Source organism: Branchiostoma lanceolatum, chromosome 8, assembly GCF_035083965.1.
Source record: "Branchiostoma lanceolatum isolate klBraLanc5 chromosome 8, klBraLanc5.hap2, whole genome shotgun sequence".
In the NCBI taxonomy this organism is placed as follows: Eukaryota; Metazoa; Chordata; class Leptocardii; order Amphioxiformes; family Branchiostomatidae; genus Branchiostoma; species Branchiostoma lanceolatum.
The window spans coordinates 21,462,872-21,483,419 of record NC_089729.1 but is presented as its reverse complement, the minus strand read 5'-3'; the positions used below and the strand labels follow the sequence as shown (position 1 = coordinate 21,483,419).

The 20,548-nt window shown below is 40.9% G+C and overlaps 2 protein-coding genes across 4 annotated transcripts in view; both read right to left on the bottom strand.

Moving 5' to 3' along the window:
* Positions 1-4,074, bottom strand: part of LOC136439603 (uncharacterized) — a 10,293-nt gene extending 6,219 nt beyond the window's left edge. Inside the window, exons 1-2 of one of the 2 annotated variants that reach the window (XM_066435051.1) lie at positions 3,944-4,074; positions 2,623-2,759 (exon numbers count right to left, since the gene is read on the bottom strand). In XM_066435051.1, the coding sequence (XP_066291148.1) occupies positions 2,623-2,759; positions 3,944-4,021 (215 nt within the window). In that variant the 5' untranslated portion in view covers positions 4,022-4,074. The remainder of the gene's footprint in view (positions 1-2,622; positions 2,760-3,943) is intronic. The other variant, XM_066435052.1, reaches the window with a different exon arrangement.
* A 3,629-nt stretch (positions 4,075-7,703) lies between these two features.
* Positions 7,704-20,548, bottom strand: part of LOC136439592 (diacylglycerol lipase-beta-like) — a 37,540-nt gene continuing 24,695 nt past the window's right edge. For both annotated transcript variants that reach the window (XM_066435029.1, XM_066435028.1), the window contains exons 10-13: positions 17,987-18,114; positions 12,946-13,087; positions 12,180-12,430; positions 7,704-10,118 (exon numbers count right to left, since the gene is read on the bottom strand). In XM_066435029.1, coding sequence (XP_066291126.1) covers positions 9,926-10,118; positions 12,180-12,430; positions 12,946-13,087; positions 17,987-18,114 — 714 coding nt within the window. In that variant the 3' untranslated portion in view covers positions 7,704-9,925. The remainder of the gene's footprint in view (positions 10,119-12,179; positions 12,431-12,945; positions 13,088-17,986; positions 18,115-20,548) is intronic.

The following is a 20,548-nucleotide window of genomic DNA, read 5'->3' as shown; positions in this document are numbered from 1 at the left end:
TCGAGAGTTTGTAATGTTTAGATATTTCTCCTCGTGGTAAGTATTCTTAAATAATCTGTACGTTCGTAATTTGTTATTGTTTCGCATTTCTGTTGTAAAATGTTGGAAATACATATCTTTCAGACGTTGGTAAATGGATGGAATAATCTGAGAAGAATTTAAAACAAGATTCTGGGGTGAATGCCATACATAGGCAAAACCACATTCCTCAAGTGTCTTGCGGACTCCCGAAGCCCAGATTAATGATAAGCCGTTCTCTGTAATATAACCAGCTACTGCGCACCGCGTGCCTGCGAAGCTCGTGATTTACGCTGAAGGGTGGTTATACCGGTTATACAGATACAGATACACATTATCACCCCGTCTTTCGGTCAACTAAATGGCAATATGCTAACACACCTCATATTTTTGATTTAGAACAATCCTATCTGAAGAAATATAACATTTAAAGAAATATTCCTACCCTTTTAAGACTTTTAGTCAAAAGTAAACCTTAACCAAAAAACTCCAAACCATCGCTAGACTGGTGATTTTTAATGTCACTGCGATTTCAAATTTCCATACCGGCAGGAAATACTTGTAATTGGGCGGTGTTGCATCAAATCAGTACTGCCCAGTACTCCCTCTTTGTCTAGTTCCAGGATTCCCTGTGATTCCCTGCGAAATTGCTAACGTTAATCATCAATTATCCAAATGCCACAAGTATGAAATTGCAGCCATTTACCAGCATGAAATTATAATAGTTTCTCATCAATTATGCAAATTAGGTCTTCATATTTTCTATCGATCAACTTTCCTATGATCAAATGTCACATATCTGAAGTCATTTCATGGAACGCAGCGGGTTTTTGAAATTGCCTCATTGATTCTGCAAATTAGAATCTGATTTGCATAATTATCACCTAATCATACAAAGCATCACTTAAGCTATCTACATACCAACCATCATTATGATTCGTCAACCCCATCTTGAGTTATAGTATTTTCTCATTAATTATGCAAATGAGGTCTTCAATCAATTTATCTCTCTTCCTCAGTTACATATGTACCATGTTTGAGAGTCCTTACATGACATGCGGCGGATGTATAAACTTTCCTCATTAATTATGCAAATCAGATACAGATTTGCATGATAAGTATCTAATTATGTAAATCATCACTCAAGCTATCCACACACCATCCGTCAAGCCCTTCTTGAGTTATTCCCTGCAGTTGCAAAAAACGCTAGGGAGCCAAAACATATACCACTCTCTGTCCAAAGAGCTATTTACTACTAAAAATCAGGACCATAGCATGTCCAGAACACGAGATATCAAAACATTTCCAAGTGTCATCAGCACCTACCCACCTACTAATCTCCAAGCAGATCTACACGGTGCCAAAAATCGTATATGCTAGTCAGAGAAGCTCCAGTCAGCCAGATAAGCTCTAGTCTGCTCGGTCACCTGACGGAAGCTTATCTGGCTGACTGGAGCTTCTCTGGCTAGCAGAGTGCGCCAATCACTGCACCACGCGTGTCTCACGCGCTTTTGAATACGAAGAGTTTAGTTGTTCTTGGCTTCGTCATCATATACCAAACACTCAATTATCTTCGTTTTGACATCATTGCTTATTACCGTACGGAATTGCAGTAAAAATCGTAATTGTGACCGACCGTTTACAGCACACCTGCTTCAATTATGATTAATCTTTAAAGCAAAGATGTGTTTCGGGAAAAACAGCCGGAAATCCATTACAGGCATTGCCTCATCTCGCTATATTTGTGTATCCATAATTCCATGATACAAAAAAATACACATTGCTGATTTGGAATTTTGGCAAAGTGAACTCCCTATTGAATCCATTCATAGCCGTAGGAAAACAAGAATGATTATGTTTCTTGCATAATTTTTGAACAACAAGGATATTTGTGAACACCTCATAGCTTTCTTTCAAACACCTAAACACAAAAACAACATTCATACCTTATTACTTCATGGAAGAAATTAAGTCATCCTGAAACTTGAAGAGGAGGAAGTCAAATGGAAAAGGGAAATTGTGATACACGTTATAGGGCTCAAAACTTTCCACTGCGGCCTTTTAATCAAATCTTATCAAGATCTACTCGGCTCATAGAGTAACAGTAGTCTATCATATCATTGAGCTGATATACGTGTCTGGAGACACGTTTTCATGATATCTGTCATGCTTGTTCACCTTTATTTGGTAAGAGTCAAGTGACACAAATCTAGCAAAAGAGTTTATTTCTGTTACATGTCGATATCATATATTACCCTTATCACGTTATTACCCTCATCACGTTATATTTTATCTCTATTCCTGTTGGAACAAAAATATTGCAATTTGAACGCGCCGTCCGTCGCGTTGGACGATCGTTTTCCCGATTCAAATCGATTCTCTCGGGGGTAACGTTAACCACAATCCGCGGTGAATTAAGACTCGTCATGATTATTTTGTCGAAATTTATCTTAAGCATCTGTTGTTCCTTTCATAACTTCAAGAGTGTGCTTAGGATATGAACTTGTCTAAGGCATACGTTTTCGTAGCGTGTAATCACCTGGTCTATTTGATAACTTATCTTTAGTATGCTCCAAAAGACATCCCTGCGGCAGCATGTCTTACCTGTACTGATGGCTGCCGAACCGTTCTGCCGGGGCCGCGGTCACACAGCACAGCAACATGAGCACAACCGCAGAGGACGCCAACACACTCACCACCATAGTCACCTTCAGATGCCACAGTCTATGTGGAACAAGAATCTGAGAACACACACAAAAAACAGCCACGTCTAAGCCTTGCTTTATCTTGAACGGATGAGGGTCAGGTGCATGTTGCGCTTTGGGCTCAGATGGCGCCAAGTCATCTGCAACATCTGACCCTGCGGGACGTGGCTTTTGGCATCCCGAGAACACCATTAGAGAAGTAAGAGAAGAGGCAATATAGAGCCTACAAGTGGGACCACGTGTAAAGGCCCTGTCACACTTGTGCGTATATTCAAGGGCGTATGAGGTGCGCATGAACATTTTTTTTGGGTTTATGTAAGTTTGCAGGGAAGAAGATGTTTTCTACTTTGACCTACCGTTGTGCAGCCTAGTTATCGAACCAAAGAAATTACTTCTTCGGCTGCAAACTTAACCTAAACCAAAAACTTGTTAATACGCAACTCATGCGGACTTGTATATACGCACAAGTGTGACAGGGGCTTAAATGTCCCCATTCCACTAGAAAGCGATCGTACTGCGACCTCGCTGCGACCTGATTTGGATGTGTGAAACCCGTTGATTTCATAATTAGAATACGTGCAAAAAGAATGGCAGAAAAGACATGAATACACACAAAGCGTAAATAGATTTTTTTTAAATCTACGAAACGCGTTGAGCATTCAATTTCTGTGTGGTACGGACGAAGGATAGCAGAAACGTCTTTGTCGACTTTACAACTAGAGAAAATGACATCTAAATACCCCCCAAAACAGGTTTCAGCAGTAATAGGTTTTGTTTACATGTTTTTCGAGGATCGAGCAAAAAAAACAATTGCTTATATAGAGGCACGCTTATTGTGGCTTATAGAGGCACTAGCGACATGTGAAAATGAAGCGAAAAAACCAAATACAAACAGTTCAACATAATGGTGGTGTACAATAATAAGTTAGATACTGTTATGTTAGATTTATCACCTCAAATTGCATCACATGCACAGAGAAGTCTATCTAGCGCCAACGCGGAAAGGCGTAAAATTACGAGCATCGTTTCTCACTACAGAGTGTGTCATTGTTCCAGCATATGATATAGAACCGTGTAGAACGACGCAAAACTCAACCGTCGTTCAGACATTGTCGACTCAACGATCTTCAAAAGTCTATTACTCTAACAAGTGGTTGCAAAAAGATAGATTGAACCGCAGTAGCCGTATGATGTAGCAGTAACGGAAAAGCGCCACTCACCTGTTGGTTGGATGTGCACTTCTTACTGCGTCGCGATATGTCTATGTGCTGAAGCCGCTCCGCCAAGTATTTATGCATTTTGCGGCGAAAAAACTTGCGTAGGAGATCAAAGGTTTTCTCCGGCGCTGATCTGGGAGTTTACCCAACACTCCAGGCGGTGCAGCGATATCCTGCCGTTTCTCCCACATGTGACGTCGCGATTACCGGAATGCCGCCGGTTCTAGGAAACCTGCCCTGCAGCGAAGATAAAGTCTGCTAATGGGAAAACGTCGCTGCGAGTATTTCTACCTCCTTCATGTAGAGATGGGAAATTGTTTCAGCCCTTCTGTCGTGATGCTGACGCCTTAAGGCCGAGAATAACAAAATGTCGCCTTCGCAAAATATGTACGAGAGCCACGGTAAGGAGATGGTAAAAGTATTCAACTCATAGATACCGGGGCACCCACACTTAATTACAACTCACCGCTTTTGTGGTCTTTTCTTAATAGATTACGTCAGAGCATAGTTATGAAACGGAAGGATTCATCGACCCGTGATTTGCTTTGTATGCAGTAAAATTTCCACGGGATGTAGCCTAAATATCCCTTTAATGCCGACATTAGCTTTTGAAATTACTTCTACTTGGTCCTGTTTTGTACGTAATTTTAAGCTAACAAACTCTTGAAGGAAAAGAAACGTTGTATTATTGCTTACGTAAAACTGCTGACCGTGTTATTTACTCCATGAACCAGCCGGACATCCTACCATCTGGACGGACAAATTCTTCTCAGGATTTTTGAAAAGTAGAATGTCTGCTGTGCAATTGTTTGTCAGTTGTTTGGTAGGTTGGTCGGTCGGTGTGTTGGTTGCTTGGTTGATCGGTCGTGTTGTGTTGAGATGGGTTCTGTTGCATTCGGTCGTAATCCGTTGTGTTGTGTGAGTAACGTAACATAACCTATTTACGTGCAGGAGTAGTTTACGTCCAGTTTGGGTCATGTCCACATGTCGCGGTGTATTATGCCAAAGGCTGTTCTCATGAGCAACAAAGAACGTCATAAGTATGATCCTTAACCATCTCTCTCTTTTATACAAAACAATGAAAAAGGTTTACGTCCAGCGACATAACAGAATAAACTCCCGAACCTTTAACAACAAGTTGCACGGAAGCGTCATGCATGACGTATTTCGTATGTAATTTAACACCGCGTACTTCATCATGTTTTTCTAACTGTTAATACAAGATAGCTAGTATCTTTTAAATGTAGCAGACATTAAACCTTTCTTTGATATTCAGACGATCCATGGTGGTTCCAGGTTTGAAACTCTTGCCAGTTTTAGGAAGGTTTGATACAACCTAGCGACCCCGCTCAGATGATACATTTTTGCACGGCATAACATCATGGCCATGCGTTTATCACGTGAACGCCACGTGCTGCTGATGTCGGGGAAATTCACAACACAAACATTGTTTTCTTCCATTGCGTCAGGCAAGCGGTGGGACAAACATAGTGACTTTACTGTCATTTGTCTGTAGACTACTTTCGACAGTTAGTGTGCATTTTTCTGGTCTATGTTCTTCAAGTATAGCGCTAGAAGGGAAAAGACTGAAGTGGACGATAATGGGTAAGCCTAGCACAATTTTACATCATATACACACATACCCTGACTCCAAACACCTCATCCTATATCAGTTATGGGTTCGCTTGGCTCTAACTACACTGTATTTACTCAAATGTCGCTTTACTCATGGTTATAAAGAGGTACGTTCATAGCCTAATCCCGACACATTACATGGGATACCTCAACATATGTTGTATCAGCTGGTGCGATTTGTGGGGATGTAAAATTTCTTACAGTTAAGTTCAAAGTTAATCGTCTCGTTTTCTGAGGATTCGTCAGTGGAAAGCAAGATTTGCTGCACAGATGTTCTTCTAGTACTATAATTATAGCACACGGCACATGGAACATCAATGTCACTACTAACGCGTGGTAGGGCTATTGAATTTTACAGTCGTATTTTGGTAAGAAAGGCTAATCGTCCCTGACCCTCAAGATGAGAATGGCACAAGGTGAAGGTGAATCGTCAAATCACCTGCAAACTTGTGGACCAGGCCGACACTATTGATTAAGAGCTAACCGATAGTAAAAGTAACGTTACCATGGAGATTCTATATTTCCACATTTCGGTTTGAGACCGATGTGTACGCTTCTTAGTTCATTTTTTAACCTTGACCCACATTAACTCATGTAGATTTTAACCATGAGCTTCCTTAACTCCAGTAGATTTTAATCCTGACCTTCCTTAGCTCCAGTAGATTTTAACCCTGACCTTCCTTAGCTCCAGTAGATTTTAACCCTGAGCTTCCTTAGCTCCAGTAGATTTTAACCCTGACCTTCCTTAGCTCCAGTAGCTTTTAACCATGAGCTTCCTTAGCTCCTGGACCAGTAGATTTTAACCATGGGCTTCTTTAGCTCCAGTAGATTTTAACCATGAGCTTCCTTAGCTCCAGTAGATTTTAAGCATGAGCTCCCCTAGCTCCAGTAGATTTTAACCCTGAGCTTCCTTAACTACAGTAGACTTTAACCCTGACCTTCCTTAGCTCCAGCAGATTTTAACCATGAGCTTCCTTAGCTCAAGTATATCAACAATAAGGCACCTGCACATCAACTTCTTCTTGGGATTTTAAAGACCATTAAGGAAGGCTGCTGGAAGGCCAAAAATCGACCTTGACCATTGTCTTTTCAAGGCCTACCTACACAATCTATCCATAACTTCCTGGCCTATGCTGACGAATCTATGCAGTGACAAAGACGCAGCAAAAACAATACTTTCTGCAAAACTCAATCCCCCTTTCATGCAAATGCAGAAATGTTTGTGGTGGTTTTATGTTCGAGGTTTTTGCAGTTATCTCTTTGCCCCGAATTTCAAACCATTGCAAATATTTTGCCCTCCTACCCCCTTGTCTACTATTGTCTCAAACGCGAACTTAAAACAAGTTTGAGCACTCCATTTTCTCCCTCCCGAAATTAAAACCATTCATAACTTTCTGTGCTATCCAATTTTTTTATTTATAAAGCACCAACAAATTTTGATCATTTCTTCCTAGGTCCAAAGGTATCTAAAACTCCAAATCATCACATAGCATGTGTGCTGCAGTTCCAAAAATAATTGCTTGAGGGTCAGAACTTTGTTTCTAGATTGGACTGTGCCATAATCACATCATATGGCGACAAAACATTGTGACCATCTAATCATTACTTCTTTTGTATCTTGTTCATAAAGACAGACAGACAGAGTGATGGACACACTCACTGACTCACATGCACAAACACACACACTGACGAAAGAGAGAGAATGCTGCCTGAAATGTCTGTTTCAAAATTTTATCCAGTTGCTTGAGTAACTATTTTTGGCGTACAAACACACACACACACACACACACTGAAACACAACACATGCAAGAGAGACGGAAAGATAGAAACCAATGTTACCAAATCATCAACAAACATACCATAAGGCCACACCAATTTAATTTCTTGGTTAACTGATTTTTTTGGGTAAAATTTTAGCATGAGAACATCATTACAACAGAAGGCTGGGGTGAAAACTTGCACCTGACCCTGTTCACTCCTTGATACTGTGTGCACCAAAGTAAAAACTTTGCTCTGACTCTGAGATTCTGTTTTCATGTTGATTTTCCAATCTAGTATCATTTAAAAAGATTCTGTTAACCAAGAAATTGTAGCGTAATAATATGTATGAAACTTGGCTGCTACAATATTGTACATTGTCAAGTGTCTGAGCAGAAATTTATTTCAGGCAGAAAAGTGCTTACAGGAAACGTCTACAATTGAAATGCCAACATGTAAGAATTGTCCGTACAAGTTCACACACTCAATAATAATATGATAAGATTAATTTCGTATCATACAAATTGTATATTCAATGAAAAGGACAAACCAAATTTAAAAAAAATGAGATGCTAAAACTATAGAAAATACATTGCTCCAAAAGACGTGGCACTTTTTCTCTGCCTTTACCGCATTTTCTCATAAATCTGGCTGCAGTAAGTAAAATAAGCTGCAGGGACGTACATAGTAGTATAGACAATCGTATTTTACAATTAGACAATCCTTACAGTATGCAAATAGGTAAAAATTTATTAGACAATGTTTATGTGATCTAAGAAACAGGCGTGTAAATGATAGTTAAACCCTGTATACTGATATGCTCATATACAGAACCTTGTTATTACTATCATGTTGAAGTCATACAATCAATTTGTGTGTCAATAGATGTAAAGAATGTCCCTGTAATGTTAGTTCACATAAAACCACTGGGTAATATAAAACAGGGATTTTTAAAAACAAGGTATTCAGGAATATGTGCTAGATGTAATAACAGTAATACCACCAGAAATGCAAACTTGACAGACTAATGTATACAGAAATGTGTCTGAAAAGCTTTGATAACATTGCATTCGAAGATTATGATGTAAAAAATCCTCCGTCCCTTATCTAACACAATCGTTTACAAGACAATTTATTAAAATCTCTTTTGGGGACCCACAACTGGACTCAAAGTGTGATCAATCATCAAGAACGCCTATTTGTTGCTGCAACATACGACATGGTGTATTTTACCGCCACCATATTCATTACCCAGAATTCTGTTATTCAGCAGATGACAAAGGTTTGTGAGGAATAACTTTTGTCTATATTTTTTGTGTGATAGTGGACTGAAGGCGATATTTTCCTCAAAGTTTGCTCCTTACACAACTAGAAACACATGGACATATATTGCCATAGCTACGGCACCCCACAAATGTTCCGATGAATAATATTGCCAAGTTGCCATGATGGTGGAATCGACTTTGAATGACATTCTATAGACTCAACAAATGGGTTGTTACCGATGGGCTGATGCATGCGGTGCGGACGTTTTGTGTTTTTTTTTGCTTGGACATGTTTATAATAATATATCCTTAGCACCCACTGCAAGCCAATGAAGGAACAATAGCTGCTGTATAAAAGGTACTTAGCAGCAAGATAATCATGACGAATCTTCTCTCCTGGAAAAATGTTAGCACCTGTCGGAGAGAAGGGTCATTCTCGGACGATAGTTTCAAATAATGGTATCAGCACGACTAGAGAGACAAAATAACATATATAGCATAAGTGACAAAAGTAATCTATGATATTGACAGGTAACAGAAAAAAAGATGGTTTATTGTCTTGCCAGATTGGTTTCAATTAACTCTTATCAGAGAAAATCCCAGTTTTACATGTAGGTGAACTAACCTTACTTTTGTTAACAAAGTTTTCTCTCTGTACATATACAGAAGTACATTGTAGGTGCTGTACTGAAAACATACTCATGAGAAAGGTTTATCATGAAACAACAAGACTGTGGCACTGCAGTCCTCTCTCCTATACAACAGACTGACTGCAGCACTGCAGTCCTCTCTCCTATACAACAGACTGCAGCACTGCAGTCCTCTCTCCTATACAACAGACTGACTGCAGCACTGCAGTCCTCTCTCCTATACAACAGACTGACTGCAGCACTGCAGTCCTCTCTCCTATACAACAGACTGACTGCAGCACTGCAGTCCTCTCTCCTATACAACAGACTGACTGCAGCACTGCAGTCCTCTCTCCTATACAACAGACTGACTGCAGCACTGCAGTCCTCTCTCCTATACAACAGACTGACTGCAGCACTGCAGTCCTCTCTCCTATACAACAGACTGACTGCAGCACTGCAGTCCTCTCTCCTATACAACAGACTGGCTGCAGCACTGCAGTCCTCTCTCCTATACAACAGACTGACTGCAGCACTGCAGTCCTCTCTCCTATACAACAGACTGACTGCAGCACTGCAGTCCTCTCTCCTATACAACAGACTGGCTGCAGCACTGCAGTCCTCTCTCCTATACAACAGACTGGCTGCAGCACTGCAGTGCTCTCCCCTACACAAAAGACTGGCTGCAGTGCTCTCACCTACACAACAGGCTGACTGCAGTGCTGCAGGAAAGGCTGCAGTCCTCGTGCCTGAACATGTACCAGCTGGTCCAGGGCCTTCATGACTGCATCAGGCATGTGATCACTCAGCATTTTGGGGTTGACAATGATACTAGTGAAATGGTCGGTGTCCACCCAGACAGCTCCGTATGTAGGCTGACTCAGGCAGGAGCTGGAAAAACAAATCGGATAAATGAAAACTGCACCCCAGTTAAAGCAAGACCTATTCCGGTTGCCAGTGAAGGTGATTTTGATCAGTTGAAATTGAAGAGAGTATTAGAATCTATGATCCACATCTCAACTACATAGTCATGTATTGTATCATGCAGGTTTATTTGAAACATGAACATGCATTCTGAAATTTTCAAAACCCCAAATAAGGCCACAGCAAGTAAATTTTATGGATGACATCTTCTGCAGACTCAAAATTCAGTGCGCATGGGGAAAAAAACAAGGCAGACAAAAAAACAAGATATCCGCATTTTCAAACTTGAATACCATAAAATATGTTAGAAGAATTGAAGCAATAAAATATGGTATTACAACCAACAAGTCTTTTTTTTTTTTTTTTTTTTTTTTTTTTTTTTTTATTGCATTTCAAGTATAATACAGTACATGTAGTAGGAAAACAAAAGTATACATAAAATGTAGACAGTGTAAAGACAAAAACCTAAATAATATTCCAGAACAGTTTGCAAAACGTGTTTCCTAATTCACAAGATAATTGTGTAATGTTCCCCATTTCCCAAGATGTTTTTTAACCTTTTGACATTTCTGTGCTATAATGAATTCTAACTTACAACAGGTTCTAACTAAATCAACAAATCCTTTTAAAGAAACAAGTCTTTCATCCCTGTATTCAATAAAACAGTATCTAACACTGATCCCTGTATTCAATAAAACAGTACCTAACACTGATCCCCGTATTCAATAAAACAGTACCTAACACTGATGTCAACATTAAAGTCATTATTAAATTTAGAGCCAGGTTTGTTTATCACATCAAGAATGCTGAGACAAGGTTTCCCGTACACTGGGCAAGGGAGACTCCTGTGCAGACTGACTGTGACTACATCATGCTGGCTCTACTAATTTTGTTATCTCCATGAAATTATCTCCATGAAAAATGGAGATATAGTTTTAGGTGTGTCTGTCTGCGTGTCTGTTTGTGTGTGTGTGTCTGTGTTTCCAGATTTTTGTGATCAGCGTAACTGAAGAACCTGTTGGTGGATTAGGCCACGCCAATTTAATTTCTTGGTTAGCGGAATTTAAAAAAAAATGCTAGATTGAAAAATCAACATGAAAACAGGATCTCAGAGCAAAGTTTTTACTTTAAATTGGTGCACACAGTGTCAGGGAGTGAACAGGGTCGGGTGCAAGTTTTCACCCCAGCCTTCTGTTTTAATGATGTTCTCATGCTAAAATTTTATCCAAAAAATCCATCAACTATGAAATCAAATTGGTGTGGCCTTATGATGATATTTGGTATGTGGGTAGGTGTTGGGAAGACGAAGGTCAAGGCAGAACTCCTGTAAGCTGTTTTTTGTATCTTTTGATCTAGACGTTCTATGGTCTTGATTTTTGTTGGCAGATAGCTTGTTTCAACGAAAGTTCTCTCTACTACTGCTGTTCTAACTGTTTCCTGAGTGTCAGCCAGGTAGATGTGTGTGAATTCTGTCTTACCCACGTTGACAAACAGGTTTGACTCTTTCAGGTTTTTGGCCTCTTATAGTCTATTGGAAGGAGTCTTTGTAATGTGTCCTTTTCTTCATCAACGTCAAGTCCACGTCATCCGCATATTCCATCTCTAGTGGTAAGCTACGGCATCTAGAACATTTGCGATGGAACGTTTGCGACATATTGCCCCATCTTCGATATATTGACCTTTGCCAAAGGGTTAAAAAAATCTTGTTTTTAATTTCAAAATCAGGTGAAAATTAATGCGTGTGGTGATGTCATCCATAGAATTTACTTGCTGTGGCCTAAAAATTAGATCATAATCTGTTTACTACACAACCATGTGATTTTCTGTCAGTGTTTTGAGCATCTTTCCATTACCATTTTCAGGACGTTATGAACTATTTCTTTGTCACAACTCTTAGTGAAAGTTTGTACATTGTACATGTCGTGCTTTGACAGCAAATTAACTTACATGTATCCTTGCGGCACTGGCAAGGTGACAGGAAACAAAGGAAGAAGAAGCACATAGTACACATATTGACAGGGTCATTACCTTGCAGGTTCAACTTCTACAATATGAATGATATGACCAGGTGGGTATAGTGGGGCAGATTGGGTAGCTGCCTGTTGTCTTATGGAGCTGTCATCTGGTTGGCTGGTATAATCACGTCCAGAAGGCATACTGGTGATTTCGTCCAATAGAGGCTGGGTTAGGTTTGGTGATGGAGCAGTAGTGGATGAAGGTGTGTGTGGGTCTGCACTGCCACACAGTGTATACCACACCCCACCTACAAGGATCTTGTACTGCAGTAACAAAAACAACCTCAGGACATTCTCCTTGCAAACATTAACAATCTTAAATGAAAATGTTTAATGTATATCTTTTCAAATGAGTCACAAACTTGGCACAAAAAGTTTGGAAATTTGATTTAAGTCGGTCACAATGTCTGTGAATACTTTATCAAATACAGTGTATCATATTCATATATCATTGGAAAGCGTATTTAGTGGCCTTTACAATGATGTCTCGTTTGATATGATCGTAAATTATTGGGTTGAGCTCCAACGCTACGTACCTACCGGGTATGTGAGCAGGTCGCAAAAAAAATTCCCTTGATCATATGTCGTTGTTTGTCAATGATTAGCATAATGTGTTATAGACCATTGAAAAGCTTGTACATTTGCCTTTAAATGATACCTCATTTGTTATGTTAATGTTTTGCACTACAAGCACCATAACTGATTTTGTTGGTTGGTCGTCCAAAAATAGTGCTGAGTTGAGTTCCAATTGAACTCTATGTACACAGAGTTAATCCTACCTTTGGTTTGTCACTGCTGTTTATTGCAGTGATTAGCTTGGACTTGAGATCTTCCATAGTAGAGATACCAAGTCTGGGCACCAAGTCTTTCCCAAGCACTATGGAACAGGTGAAGTTCTTGGTGTATTCTGCTGTAGACTTACTACATGTACAAGGAAAGCGAAATCAAATCAAGTCAAAGCCATGGAATTGCAGTTGCAAGATGGTCTCAAATACAATTCTAACCTACAGTTACTTTATGTCATGTGATGTCTTTTCATTAGAAGGATCGTCGTATGAGAAAAAAAAACCTTAAAAGTTAAAGATGTCATTTATTCCTCAGCTACAGTGCAGAGGAGCCTCATAAGTTAGATTGTGCACTGCTCCTACAGCAGACCTTACAGTGGACATACAATATGTAGGACACACCACCATTTACCCAACCGAACGCTACAACCCCCCACTCCCATTCAAATCAGAGGCTTTGTTTGGTCGCTGCTGTTCCCCTGGTCGCGTACATGTTCCCAAGACGTGTGAGTGTGACCCTTGTCTGCTGAACACACTAAATATCTGACAGTGTGTCCTTTTGTCTACCTTACATTGCTAATTACCACCTACCTACTCAGACCTTATGTAGATTATCAATGCTGTCTATATTTCCACTGTGACATCAGACTACTTGGTAGGTTTGCGGAAAAGGCTGGGCTGTCTACCTGGCCTGGCTAGCTGGGCTGTCTACCTGGCCTGTCTGCCACGTCAGGCTACTCAGATCCCCTCATTCATATCCCCACAAATGGTCAGTCACGTATGCAGGTTTAGCCCTCTAGTGGAATGTATCCAAACTGTGAGAATGTGGCTGTTGGCGGAAGTTGACTGACTTAAAATGACTGTCATTTTCCCTTCAAGTAACCGAAGATTTAGTTATCATCGTACAGAACAAGTATTGTCTGCTTTGGAACAAGCATAGGCTAGTAACGGGGGCTGCCCTAAGATGTCACGTTTTTTACGCGCTCGAACTCACGGTGCTCCATCGCTGATTGCCAGAGAGTGGTCAGGTTTTAATGAATCAATTTTGAACAGAGCGAGTAGTTTATGATTCATAACACTGACATTTCACACCGTAAAGATGTAACATTAGCAGTGGTTTTGCATACGGTTCCATTCATAAGTGCCCGTATATGATAAGGACCAATAACAATGGCAAGGTCACAACATATCTCTAAGCCCCTAATCTTCAACAACTGGCAACAATTTCACACTTTTGGGGGGACTTACGAGCTAATTGTCTACAACATGGCCTTCAACTTGGCTGAATTTTTCAGTGTAGAACACGGAACATTGCAGAATGACATCGAACAATGATAATACAAGAATGTTTCTTGAAATTTACAAAAAGCCCACACCTGTGTCCTGTTAGTGTATTTATTCTTGGATAATTCGAGCTAACACGGCGTGCGTCGTTAAACAACGTCTCCACGTTCCGACATATTTTTCGATCAGGCGATTTGATTTCAATGTGGCCATGAACGTAAAACGCAAGAAGGCGTTGACGATACTTGCACTGTTGTTAGCACAGCACAGATCGGCAGAATGAAAAGATTCTGAAAAGACTGAGTTTGTTTGTGACAGAAAAACACTAGTTGTAAAGTATGTTAGTGTTATTTTTCATGCTTCAAATGCTACGCTTTACCCAACAATCACCTCGTATTCTAATACAGTCAAACCTGCCCAAGGCGACCACCCGGCGGACCGAGCAAAAATGGTCGCGATGGACAGGTGGTCGCCATGAAGAGAATTCCACTCACATGTTTCCAGGTCGAGGTTTTCAATACAGTACATAAATGGATGGAAAATTATGTGAATTTAGACCCCCACCAGGTTTAATCCTCACTGACAGAAAGATCCTACAAAAATTACATTTTCCGTTATGGTCGTAATAATTGTATACCGCTACATCGTGTACAAAGTTTTGTCGTAATTTTGACTACAAAACAATGGTTGCCTCGATGATCGCAGCGCCCTCCCGCATTCACAGGTTACATTAAATAGTACACACTCACACACACACGCACATCATCGGAGTTTTAAGGCCTAAGAAAAATCCCTAGAAAACACCTGCTGACCCCAGCCTTTTTTGGGGCGCCGACCGCTGGATAAAAGGGGCAAAAAGTTTTCGATCTGACAATTAAAGCTGAAAACGGAACGGTGTGATTTCGTCGTGCCGCGCCGCATCGAAAGGTAAGTCAGTGCAGCAGAACGCACACCGTCCAATAAAGGTTTGTGAGATTCATGGAAATAAAAAGAAAATAAGAATATTAATTTTAATTAATAACTAGAGTATTCGTAAATGTTCATACACAAAAGCAACGTGTTTTAGAAAGGTCAGCGGTACGCCAAATCCGGGCCGCGCCAAATCCAAGATGGCGTCGGGACCAAGGAACAATATTTCTCGCCCGACGTTTTGCCCGCCGCGAAGTCATTTTTCGACGGAATTTACTAGTAGTAAGACTCAGACAGATTTTTGTTGAAATACAAGAAATAGATAGTAGTTTCTGTGAAATCTGACTTTTTGACGCCATGCACTACGTATTCGTTTTGAAAATTGAGTTTAAACCGAACTGAGTTTGCGGTTAACTATAAGATTACGGCGATAGGCACAACAACATCACAAACATTTGTCTTTATAATGTTTATAGGGGGAACGTTTTATTAAACACTTCATGGAGGAATCGATGCTATAACATTGCTATTCCATATATTTTTGTCCTTATTTTTGTCCTTCAAAGTCTTGAAAACATTTCCGTGAAATCCGACAGCAAAATGATCCGATGTCACCACACGCTTGAAAATTAGGCGGCCGCCATGGGCAGGGATTGTGCTCTGCGCGGTCCCAATTCGTGGCGGTCGCGGTCGCGTTGGACAGGTGGTCGCCTTGGGCAGGCAGCTTATTGCTTGTGCCTATGGGGAAAATTTTCGGGACCGAGAAAAAGTGGTCGCCATGACCAGGTGGTCGCGTTGAAAAGGTGGTCGCCTAGGCAGGTTTGACTGTAGTTTGGTATTAGGGTATACCTTCTGTGATGGGACATTCCTTAAGCAGAAGTACAAAAAACCAAATGTTGTTACTCTCCAGCGCAAAGCACTAAAATATGATAAATACACGTCTGTGAAGTTTCGATTTCAAAGTGTGTTACAAGACTGAAGCTCATGGTTCATCATCATGTGTTTAATGTCACACACACCTTTACGAAAGGACTTGCGTTTGTTTGGAGATTCCTTAGATACGTCATACGTCATACATACGTCAGGATTAGGACCGGTCCGAAGCAGACAATACTTGTTTTGTACGATGATGACTATAAAATCTTCGGTAACATGAAAGGAAAATGACATTCATTTTAAGTCTGTCAACTTCCGCCGGCAGCCACGTGCTCACATAGCTTCCACTCTGTTTTGATGCTAGGGTACCCTAGGGGACATACTCTAGCCCGCCCTCTGTCAATATCTGTTTTTTCACCTACAGCCAGGCCGACAGTTACGTGGTTCATTTGTTTAGCCAAACTGCTAGTATCGCTGTTCCCAAGACCAACTATGTGCACAAGAACCGTTTCCTTTTCCTTCATCGTTACATGTGTTTGCATCTGTTTGCATACCCTTAGAAATTCACAGAAGTAAACAAATATCTAGATCAGTTTATTCCTACTTAGATTTCTGGTCAATGCACTATAAGCTATACCATACACTGGGTGTAGTTTGGATGCATTCCGCTAGAGGGCGCAGCTGCATATGTGTCTGACCATTTGTAGGGAGATGAATGGGGGGATCTGAGTAGCCTGACATGGTAGACATGCCAGGTAGACAGCCCAGCTAGCCAGGCCAGGTAGACAGCCCAGCCTTTTCCGCAAACCTCTACTTGGTTAGGACACTCAGCAAAATGATGCAAAAATCAAAATGGTTTGAACCGTTTCCGCAGAATATATTGAATTATTTGTGAACATGAATGCTCCATTTCGGTTTCGTTCCATTCTATTCTGAGCCCTCTCCAGAGGTGGTCTGGAGCGTTTCAGAATGGAAGAGTTTCGGGGAATTGTTATCATGAATGCAAAAGTGGCATGAAACCATTTTGCCTCGCCGTTCCTCTGGTACGTGGGGTCATTGCGGCACTACTTTTGGTTAGCGCGGAAAATTGAAAGTTTTAGGAGTCAATCTGATATTTCGGCCATGTTTTTGAATCATAAAATCTTGTTATGGTTGCAAACTGGCGTTCTAGCAACCCGGGAGTCCTGATATATATTCGGCAAAATCAGGAGATCCAGAGGATGCCAGAGGAAACTTGATGGCGTATATCAAAACCAGGAGGTATATAAAGAACTTTCCAAGGCCATGAAGGAAGGTAGCTTCAACAGGACAGCAGTTCAATGCTGATCGAAGACAACTGAGGCTTACGTACAAGGCAGTGCGGGATCCCAGCAGACTCAGTAGGAGAGATTGCATCATAAAAATCAATGTAGACCGTTCTGAGCATCGGTAAAACTTTGCATGGTGAACACAAAATGTAAACCGTTTCAAATCGGATTGTAGCCGAAACAAATCAAACTGTTTTCATTTTTGCATCATCAACGGGCCTTAACCATGTATTTCTCTGCTACAGTTCAGAGGTGTTACATTGTTATGTATGTGTGGGGATTGAGCCTGGATATAATTGGGACGCTCTGCACGGACATCACCTTTTTAGTTTGCTCTTTGCACTTACCCCTTTGGCTTTGTTTCATCAATTACCCCCTTCTCTTCTCAACTCCTTCTCCAAACATTTCTTCTTGCTTTCCCCAAATCTGATTTGTTTTTCTTTTCTTTAAAGCTTATAATTATCTCTTCTACTTATGACGTCATATGCAACTGTACTTTTGTCACCTGGTGTTTCTAGATATTTTACACTTCTGTGCCAGACTTTTAAGTCCTGATGAAGATATAAGTTTGTTGTACATTTGTGCTGGAGGAGGCCAGCTAGAGTACAAGTTACAGGACTGGCACAATAGATTTAACAGCCTTAGATACTTCAGCTTACCTCACGAGTCCCCCAGGGGGTGAGTAAGCATAACAGAACAGCCTGGGGTAAGCAGGCCTGAGCAGTATGGACAGCAGAGAAGCTGCACCAGCTCCCAGGCTGTGTCCAACCACAACCAAGCTGTAGTCCTACAACAGAAGAACCGCAGACTGAGACTAAAATACTTTCGGATATGCCTCAGACAGCTTGACACAAACATCAACTAAGTCTTTTCAGAAGGGCAAAAAGAACTGTTTACCTCAATCTTAAGGTTTCTACCCTCAAAATATTGGCATATTGACTTTCCATTGTTTTTTCATTAGGCCACACCAATTCAATTTGTTGCTTCTCAGATTTTTTCAGAAAACAATAATCATTGGAGTGACAGGGCAAAAAAAAATGAATACAATTAAGAGTAAAGATCAAGGCGTGCCATATATGGTCACATTTTTATTCCTATGGCTAGCTGGACTTATTCGGTCAGCCAATGAGAGAGCGCCTATTAACATACCCACAGATTTTCAAACTCGACCTGATTGTTTGAAATAGTCAATTCAATTAGGAGCACTAATCTGCCAGGTGCAGACAGGCACAACTTCACGACTTCACTGCCCTGTCCTTGTGTTGTTAATGTTGTGTCCTACTGAAGTTATGTGCAATCGAGAAGGTTCAAAATCTACGCCTTCATTAACAAAACTTTTCTGGTGGTGTTTTTCGACATAAATGTATTGCTCTATATTCCTCTGTGTGTGTACATATATATACAGTAAACATGTTTTTTATGTGACTAGTACTTGTGCTTAGCTCTCCGGGTATGACTGGTGCATAGCCCAAATGGGGCAAACATGTACAGAATCCGCTTAACTGCACCACCCATTTGTCAGCGTTTTTGGTGCAATTATCCGGCTTGTGCAATTATGCAAAATGCCCAGCTGGACCGAACCACCATGGGTGGGGGTGTATTGTTAGTCAGAAACACTAGCACAAAGAAAACAGACGAAATTATTCAAGTTATTAACTTTATCTATTGACCCTTTGCTGAAAATAAAGAAATGACTACGAACCTGTTTTGATTTTGCATTCTTTCATTTTTCCATGAGATCTACCGCATTACAACACAGTAACATTACAGGGGAGGCATCCTGAAACATCTTCATGGGATAACAGTTTCTGTGTTACATTACGTAGAGTACAGTCGTCGATTTACGTAAATCATGTACCGCCATAAAACTATGAATTGAAACTAAATCTAAGTTACTGATTACGGGTGAACCCAGAGCAGTGCCCCCTCTCATGTCTGGACAGATTTGACTGTCGACACCATGGTAGTGAACTGTACAAAGTACTGTACTACGTATCCAGTGTGTAGATATGGTCAGATGACTTAGATCAGTGACAGATCATCTTATAGCAGAGCCGAACCTAGCCTCCACCAGGCCCTCTTACGGGCGTATGAATCTTAGAATTTGGCAGAAAGGAGAATAAGTAGCCAGTAGAGTCAGTCCATGGTGAAGATCACATTTCCCCTATTTAGGAGCCTACAAGTAAAACCCTGGCAAATATTCTCCCTATAGCCGGCGTAGTTAGTCTGGTAGAGACGAAGCCATACCCGCGTACGCGCGTATACCTCGTTCTGGTGAATACAGGAAGTTTCTACGAAGTTTCAGCTCTGCCATAAAAGAATGAGACAGAGGATCACGTCAGTACTGCCCAAAGCAACTACTATGTCCGCTTACGCGTCTGTAGCCCTTGCCGAGTCGCTGTGTGCTTTCCGACTAGATGTACGTAAAGACGCAGGTCTTTTATTATTGCAGCAGTATGTGACAATAGCGCTGCCACTAAGCTCAAACCACCGACAACACCCCATGTCATCCTTAACGCAAAATCAAATCCCCGTGAACTTGAATACATTCACAGTAATAAGACAGTGTACAGGTAGAGACCAATCTTTATTGAGTACAGCATACTGTCTGCCAAAGCATAATGCCGCCTTTGGTAGGCGTGCGTCTCTTAATGGTTCCGACACGCCACGTGACCTGCCCTGGACCTCCCATACGATTCCTATCAACGTAACTGTCAATGGAGACAGAGGCACTCACATAACTGTTTCAGACAGTATTCCATTGGAAGAAAAAGAAAGTCATCGATATATGCATGCCACGAGTAGACAATATTGTTGTGGACACTTGGACTTGATATCTGCGAGTAAATTTGTGATATTCTTGCCATTTTTTTCCACAGTTCTAACGTTAGAGTGATAGAATGCATTGTACATGTTTACACTGCATGCTTCTAGCTTCCCCAGATGATTTTAGCCCAAGTTGAAACAAAAATCGGACTAGGTTTGTGGCAGCTACATAGGTAGAAATATAGCATTTTTGGCGGTCACGACTGTAATTATGACTGGTGGTCTTGGAAAAATATGTGCGTTGGGAGGGGGTCGCGTTTTCTGTCTAGCCTTTCTTTACATCCCTTCGCCCGTCAATATTTTAGATTTCCGCAGGATGAAACCTGACAAAAACATTGAAATATTGGCTTTAGGTCCAGTTTATTTTAAACTTTTTGTGGGGTTCCATCCAGTCG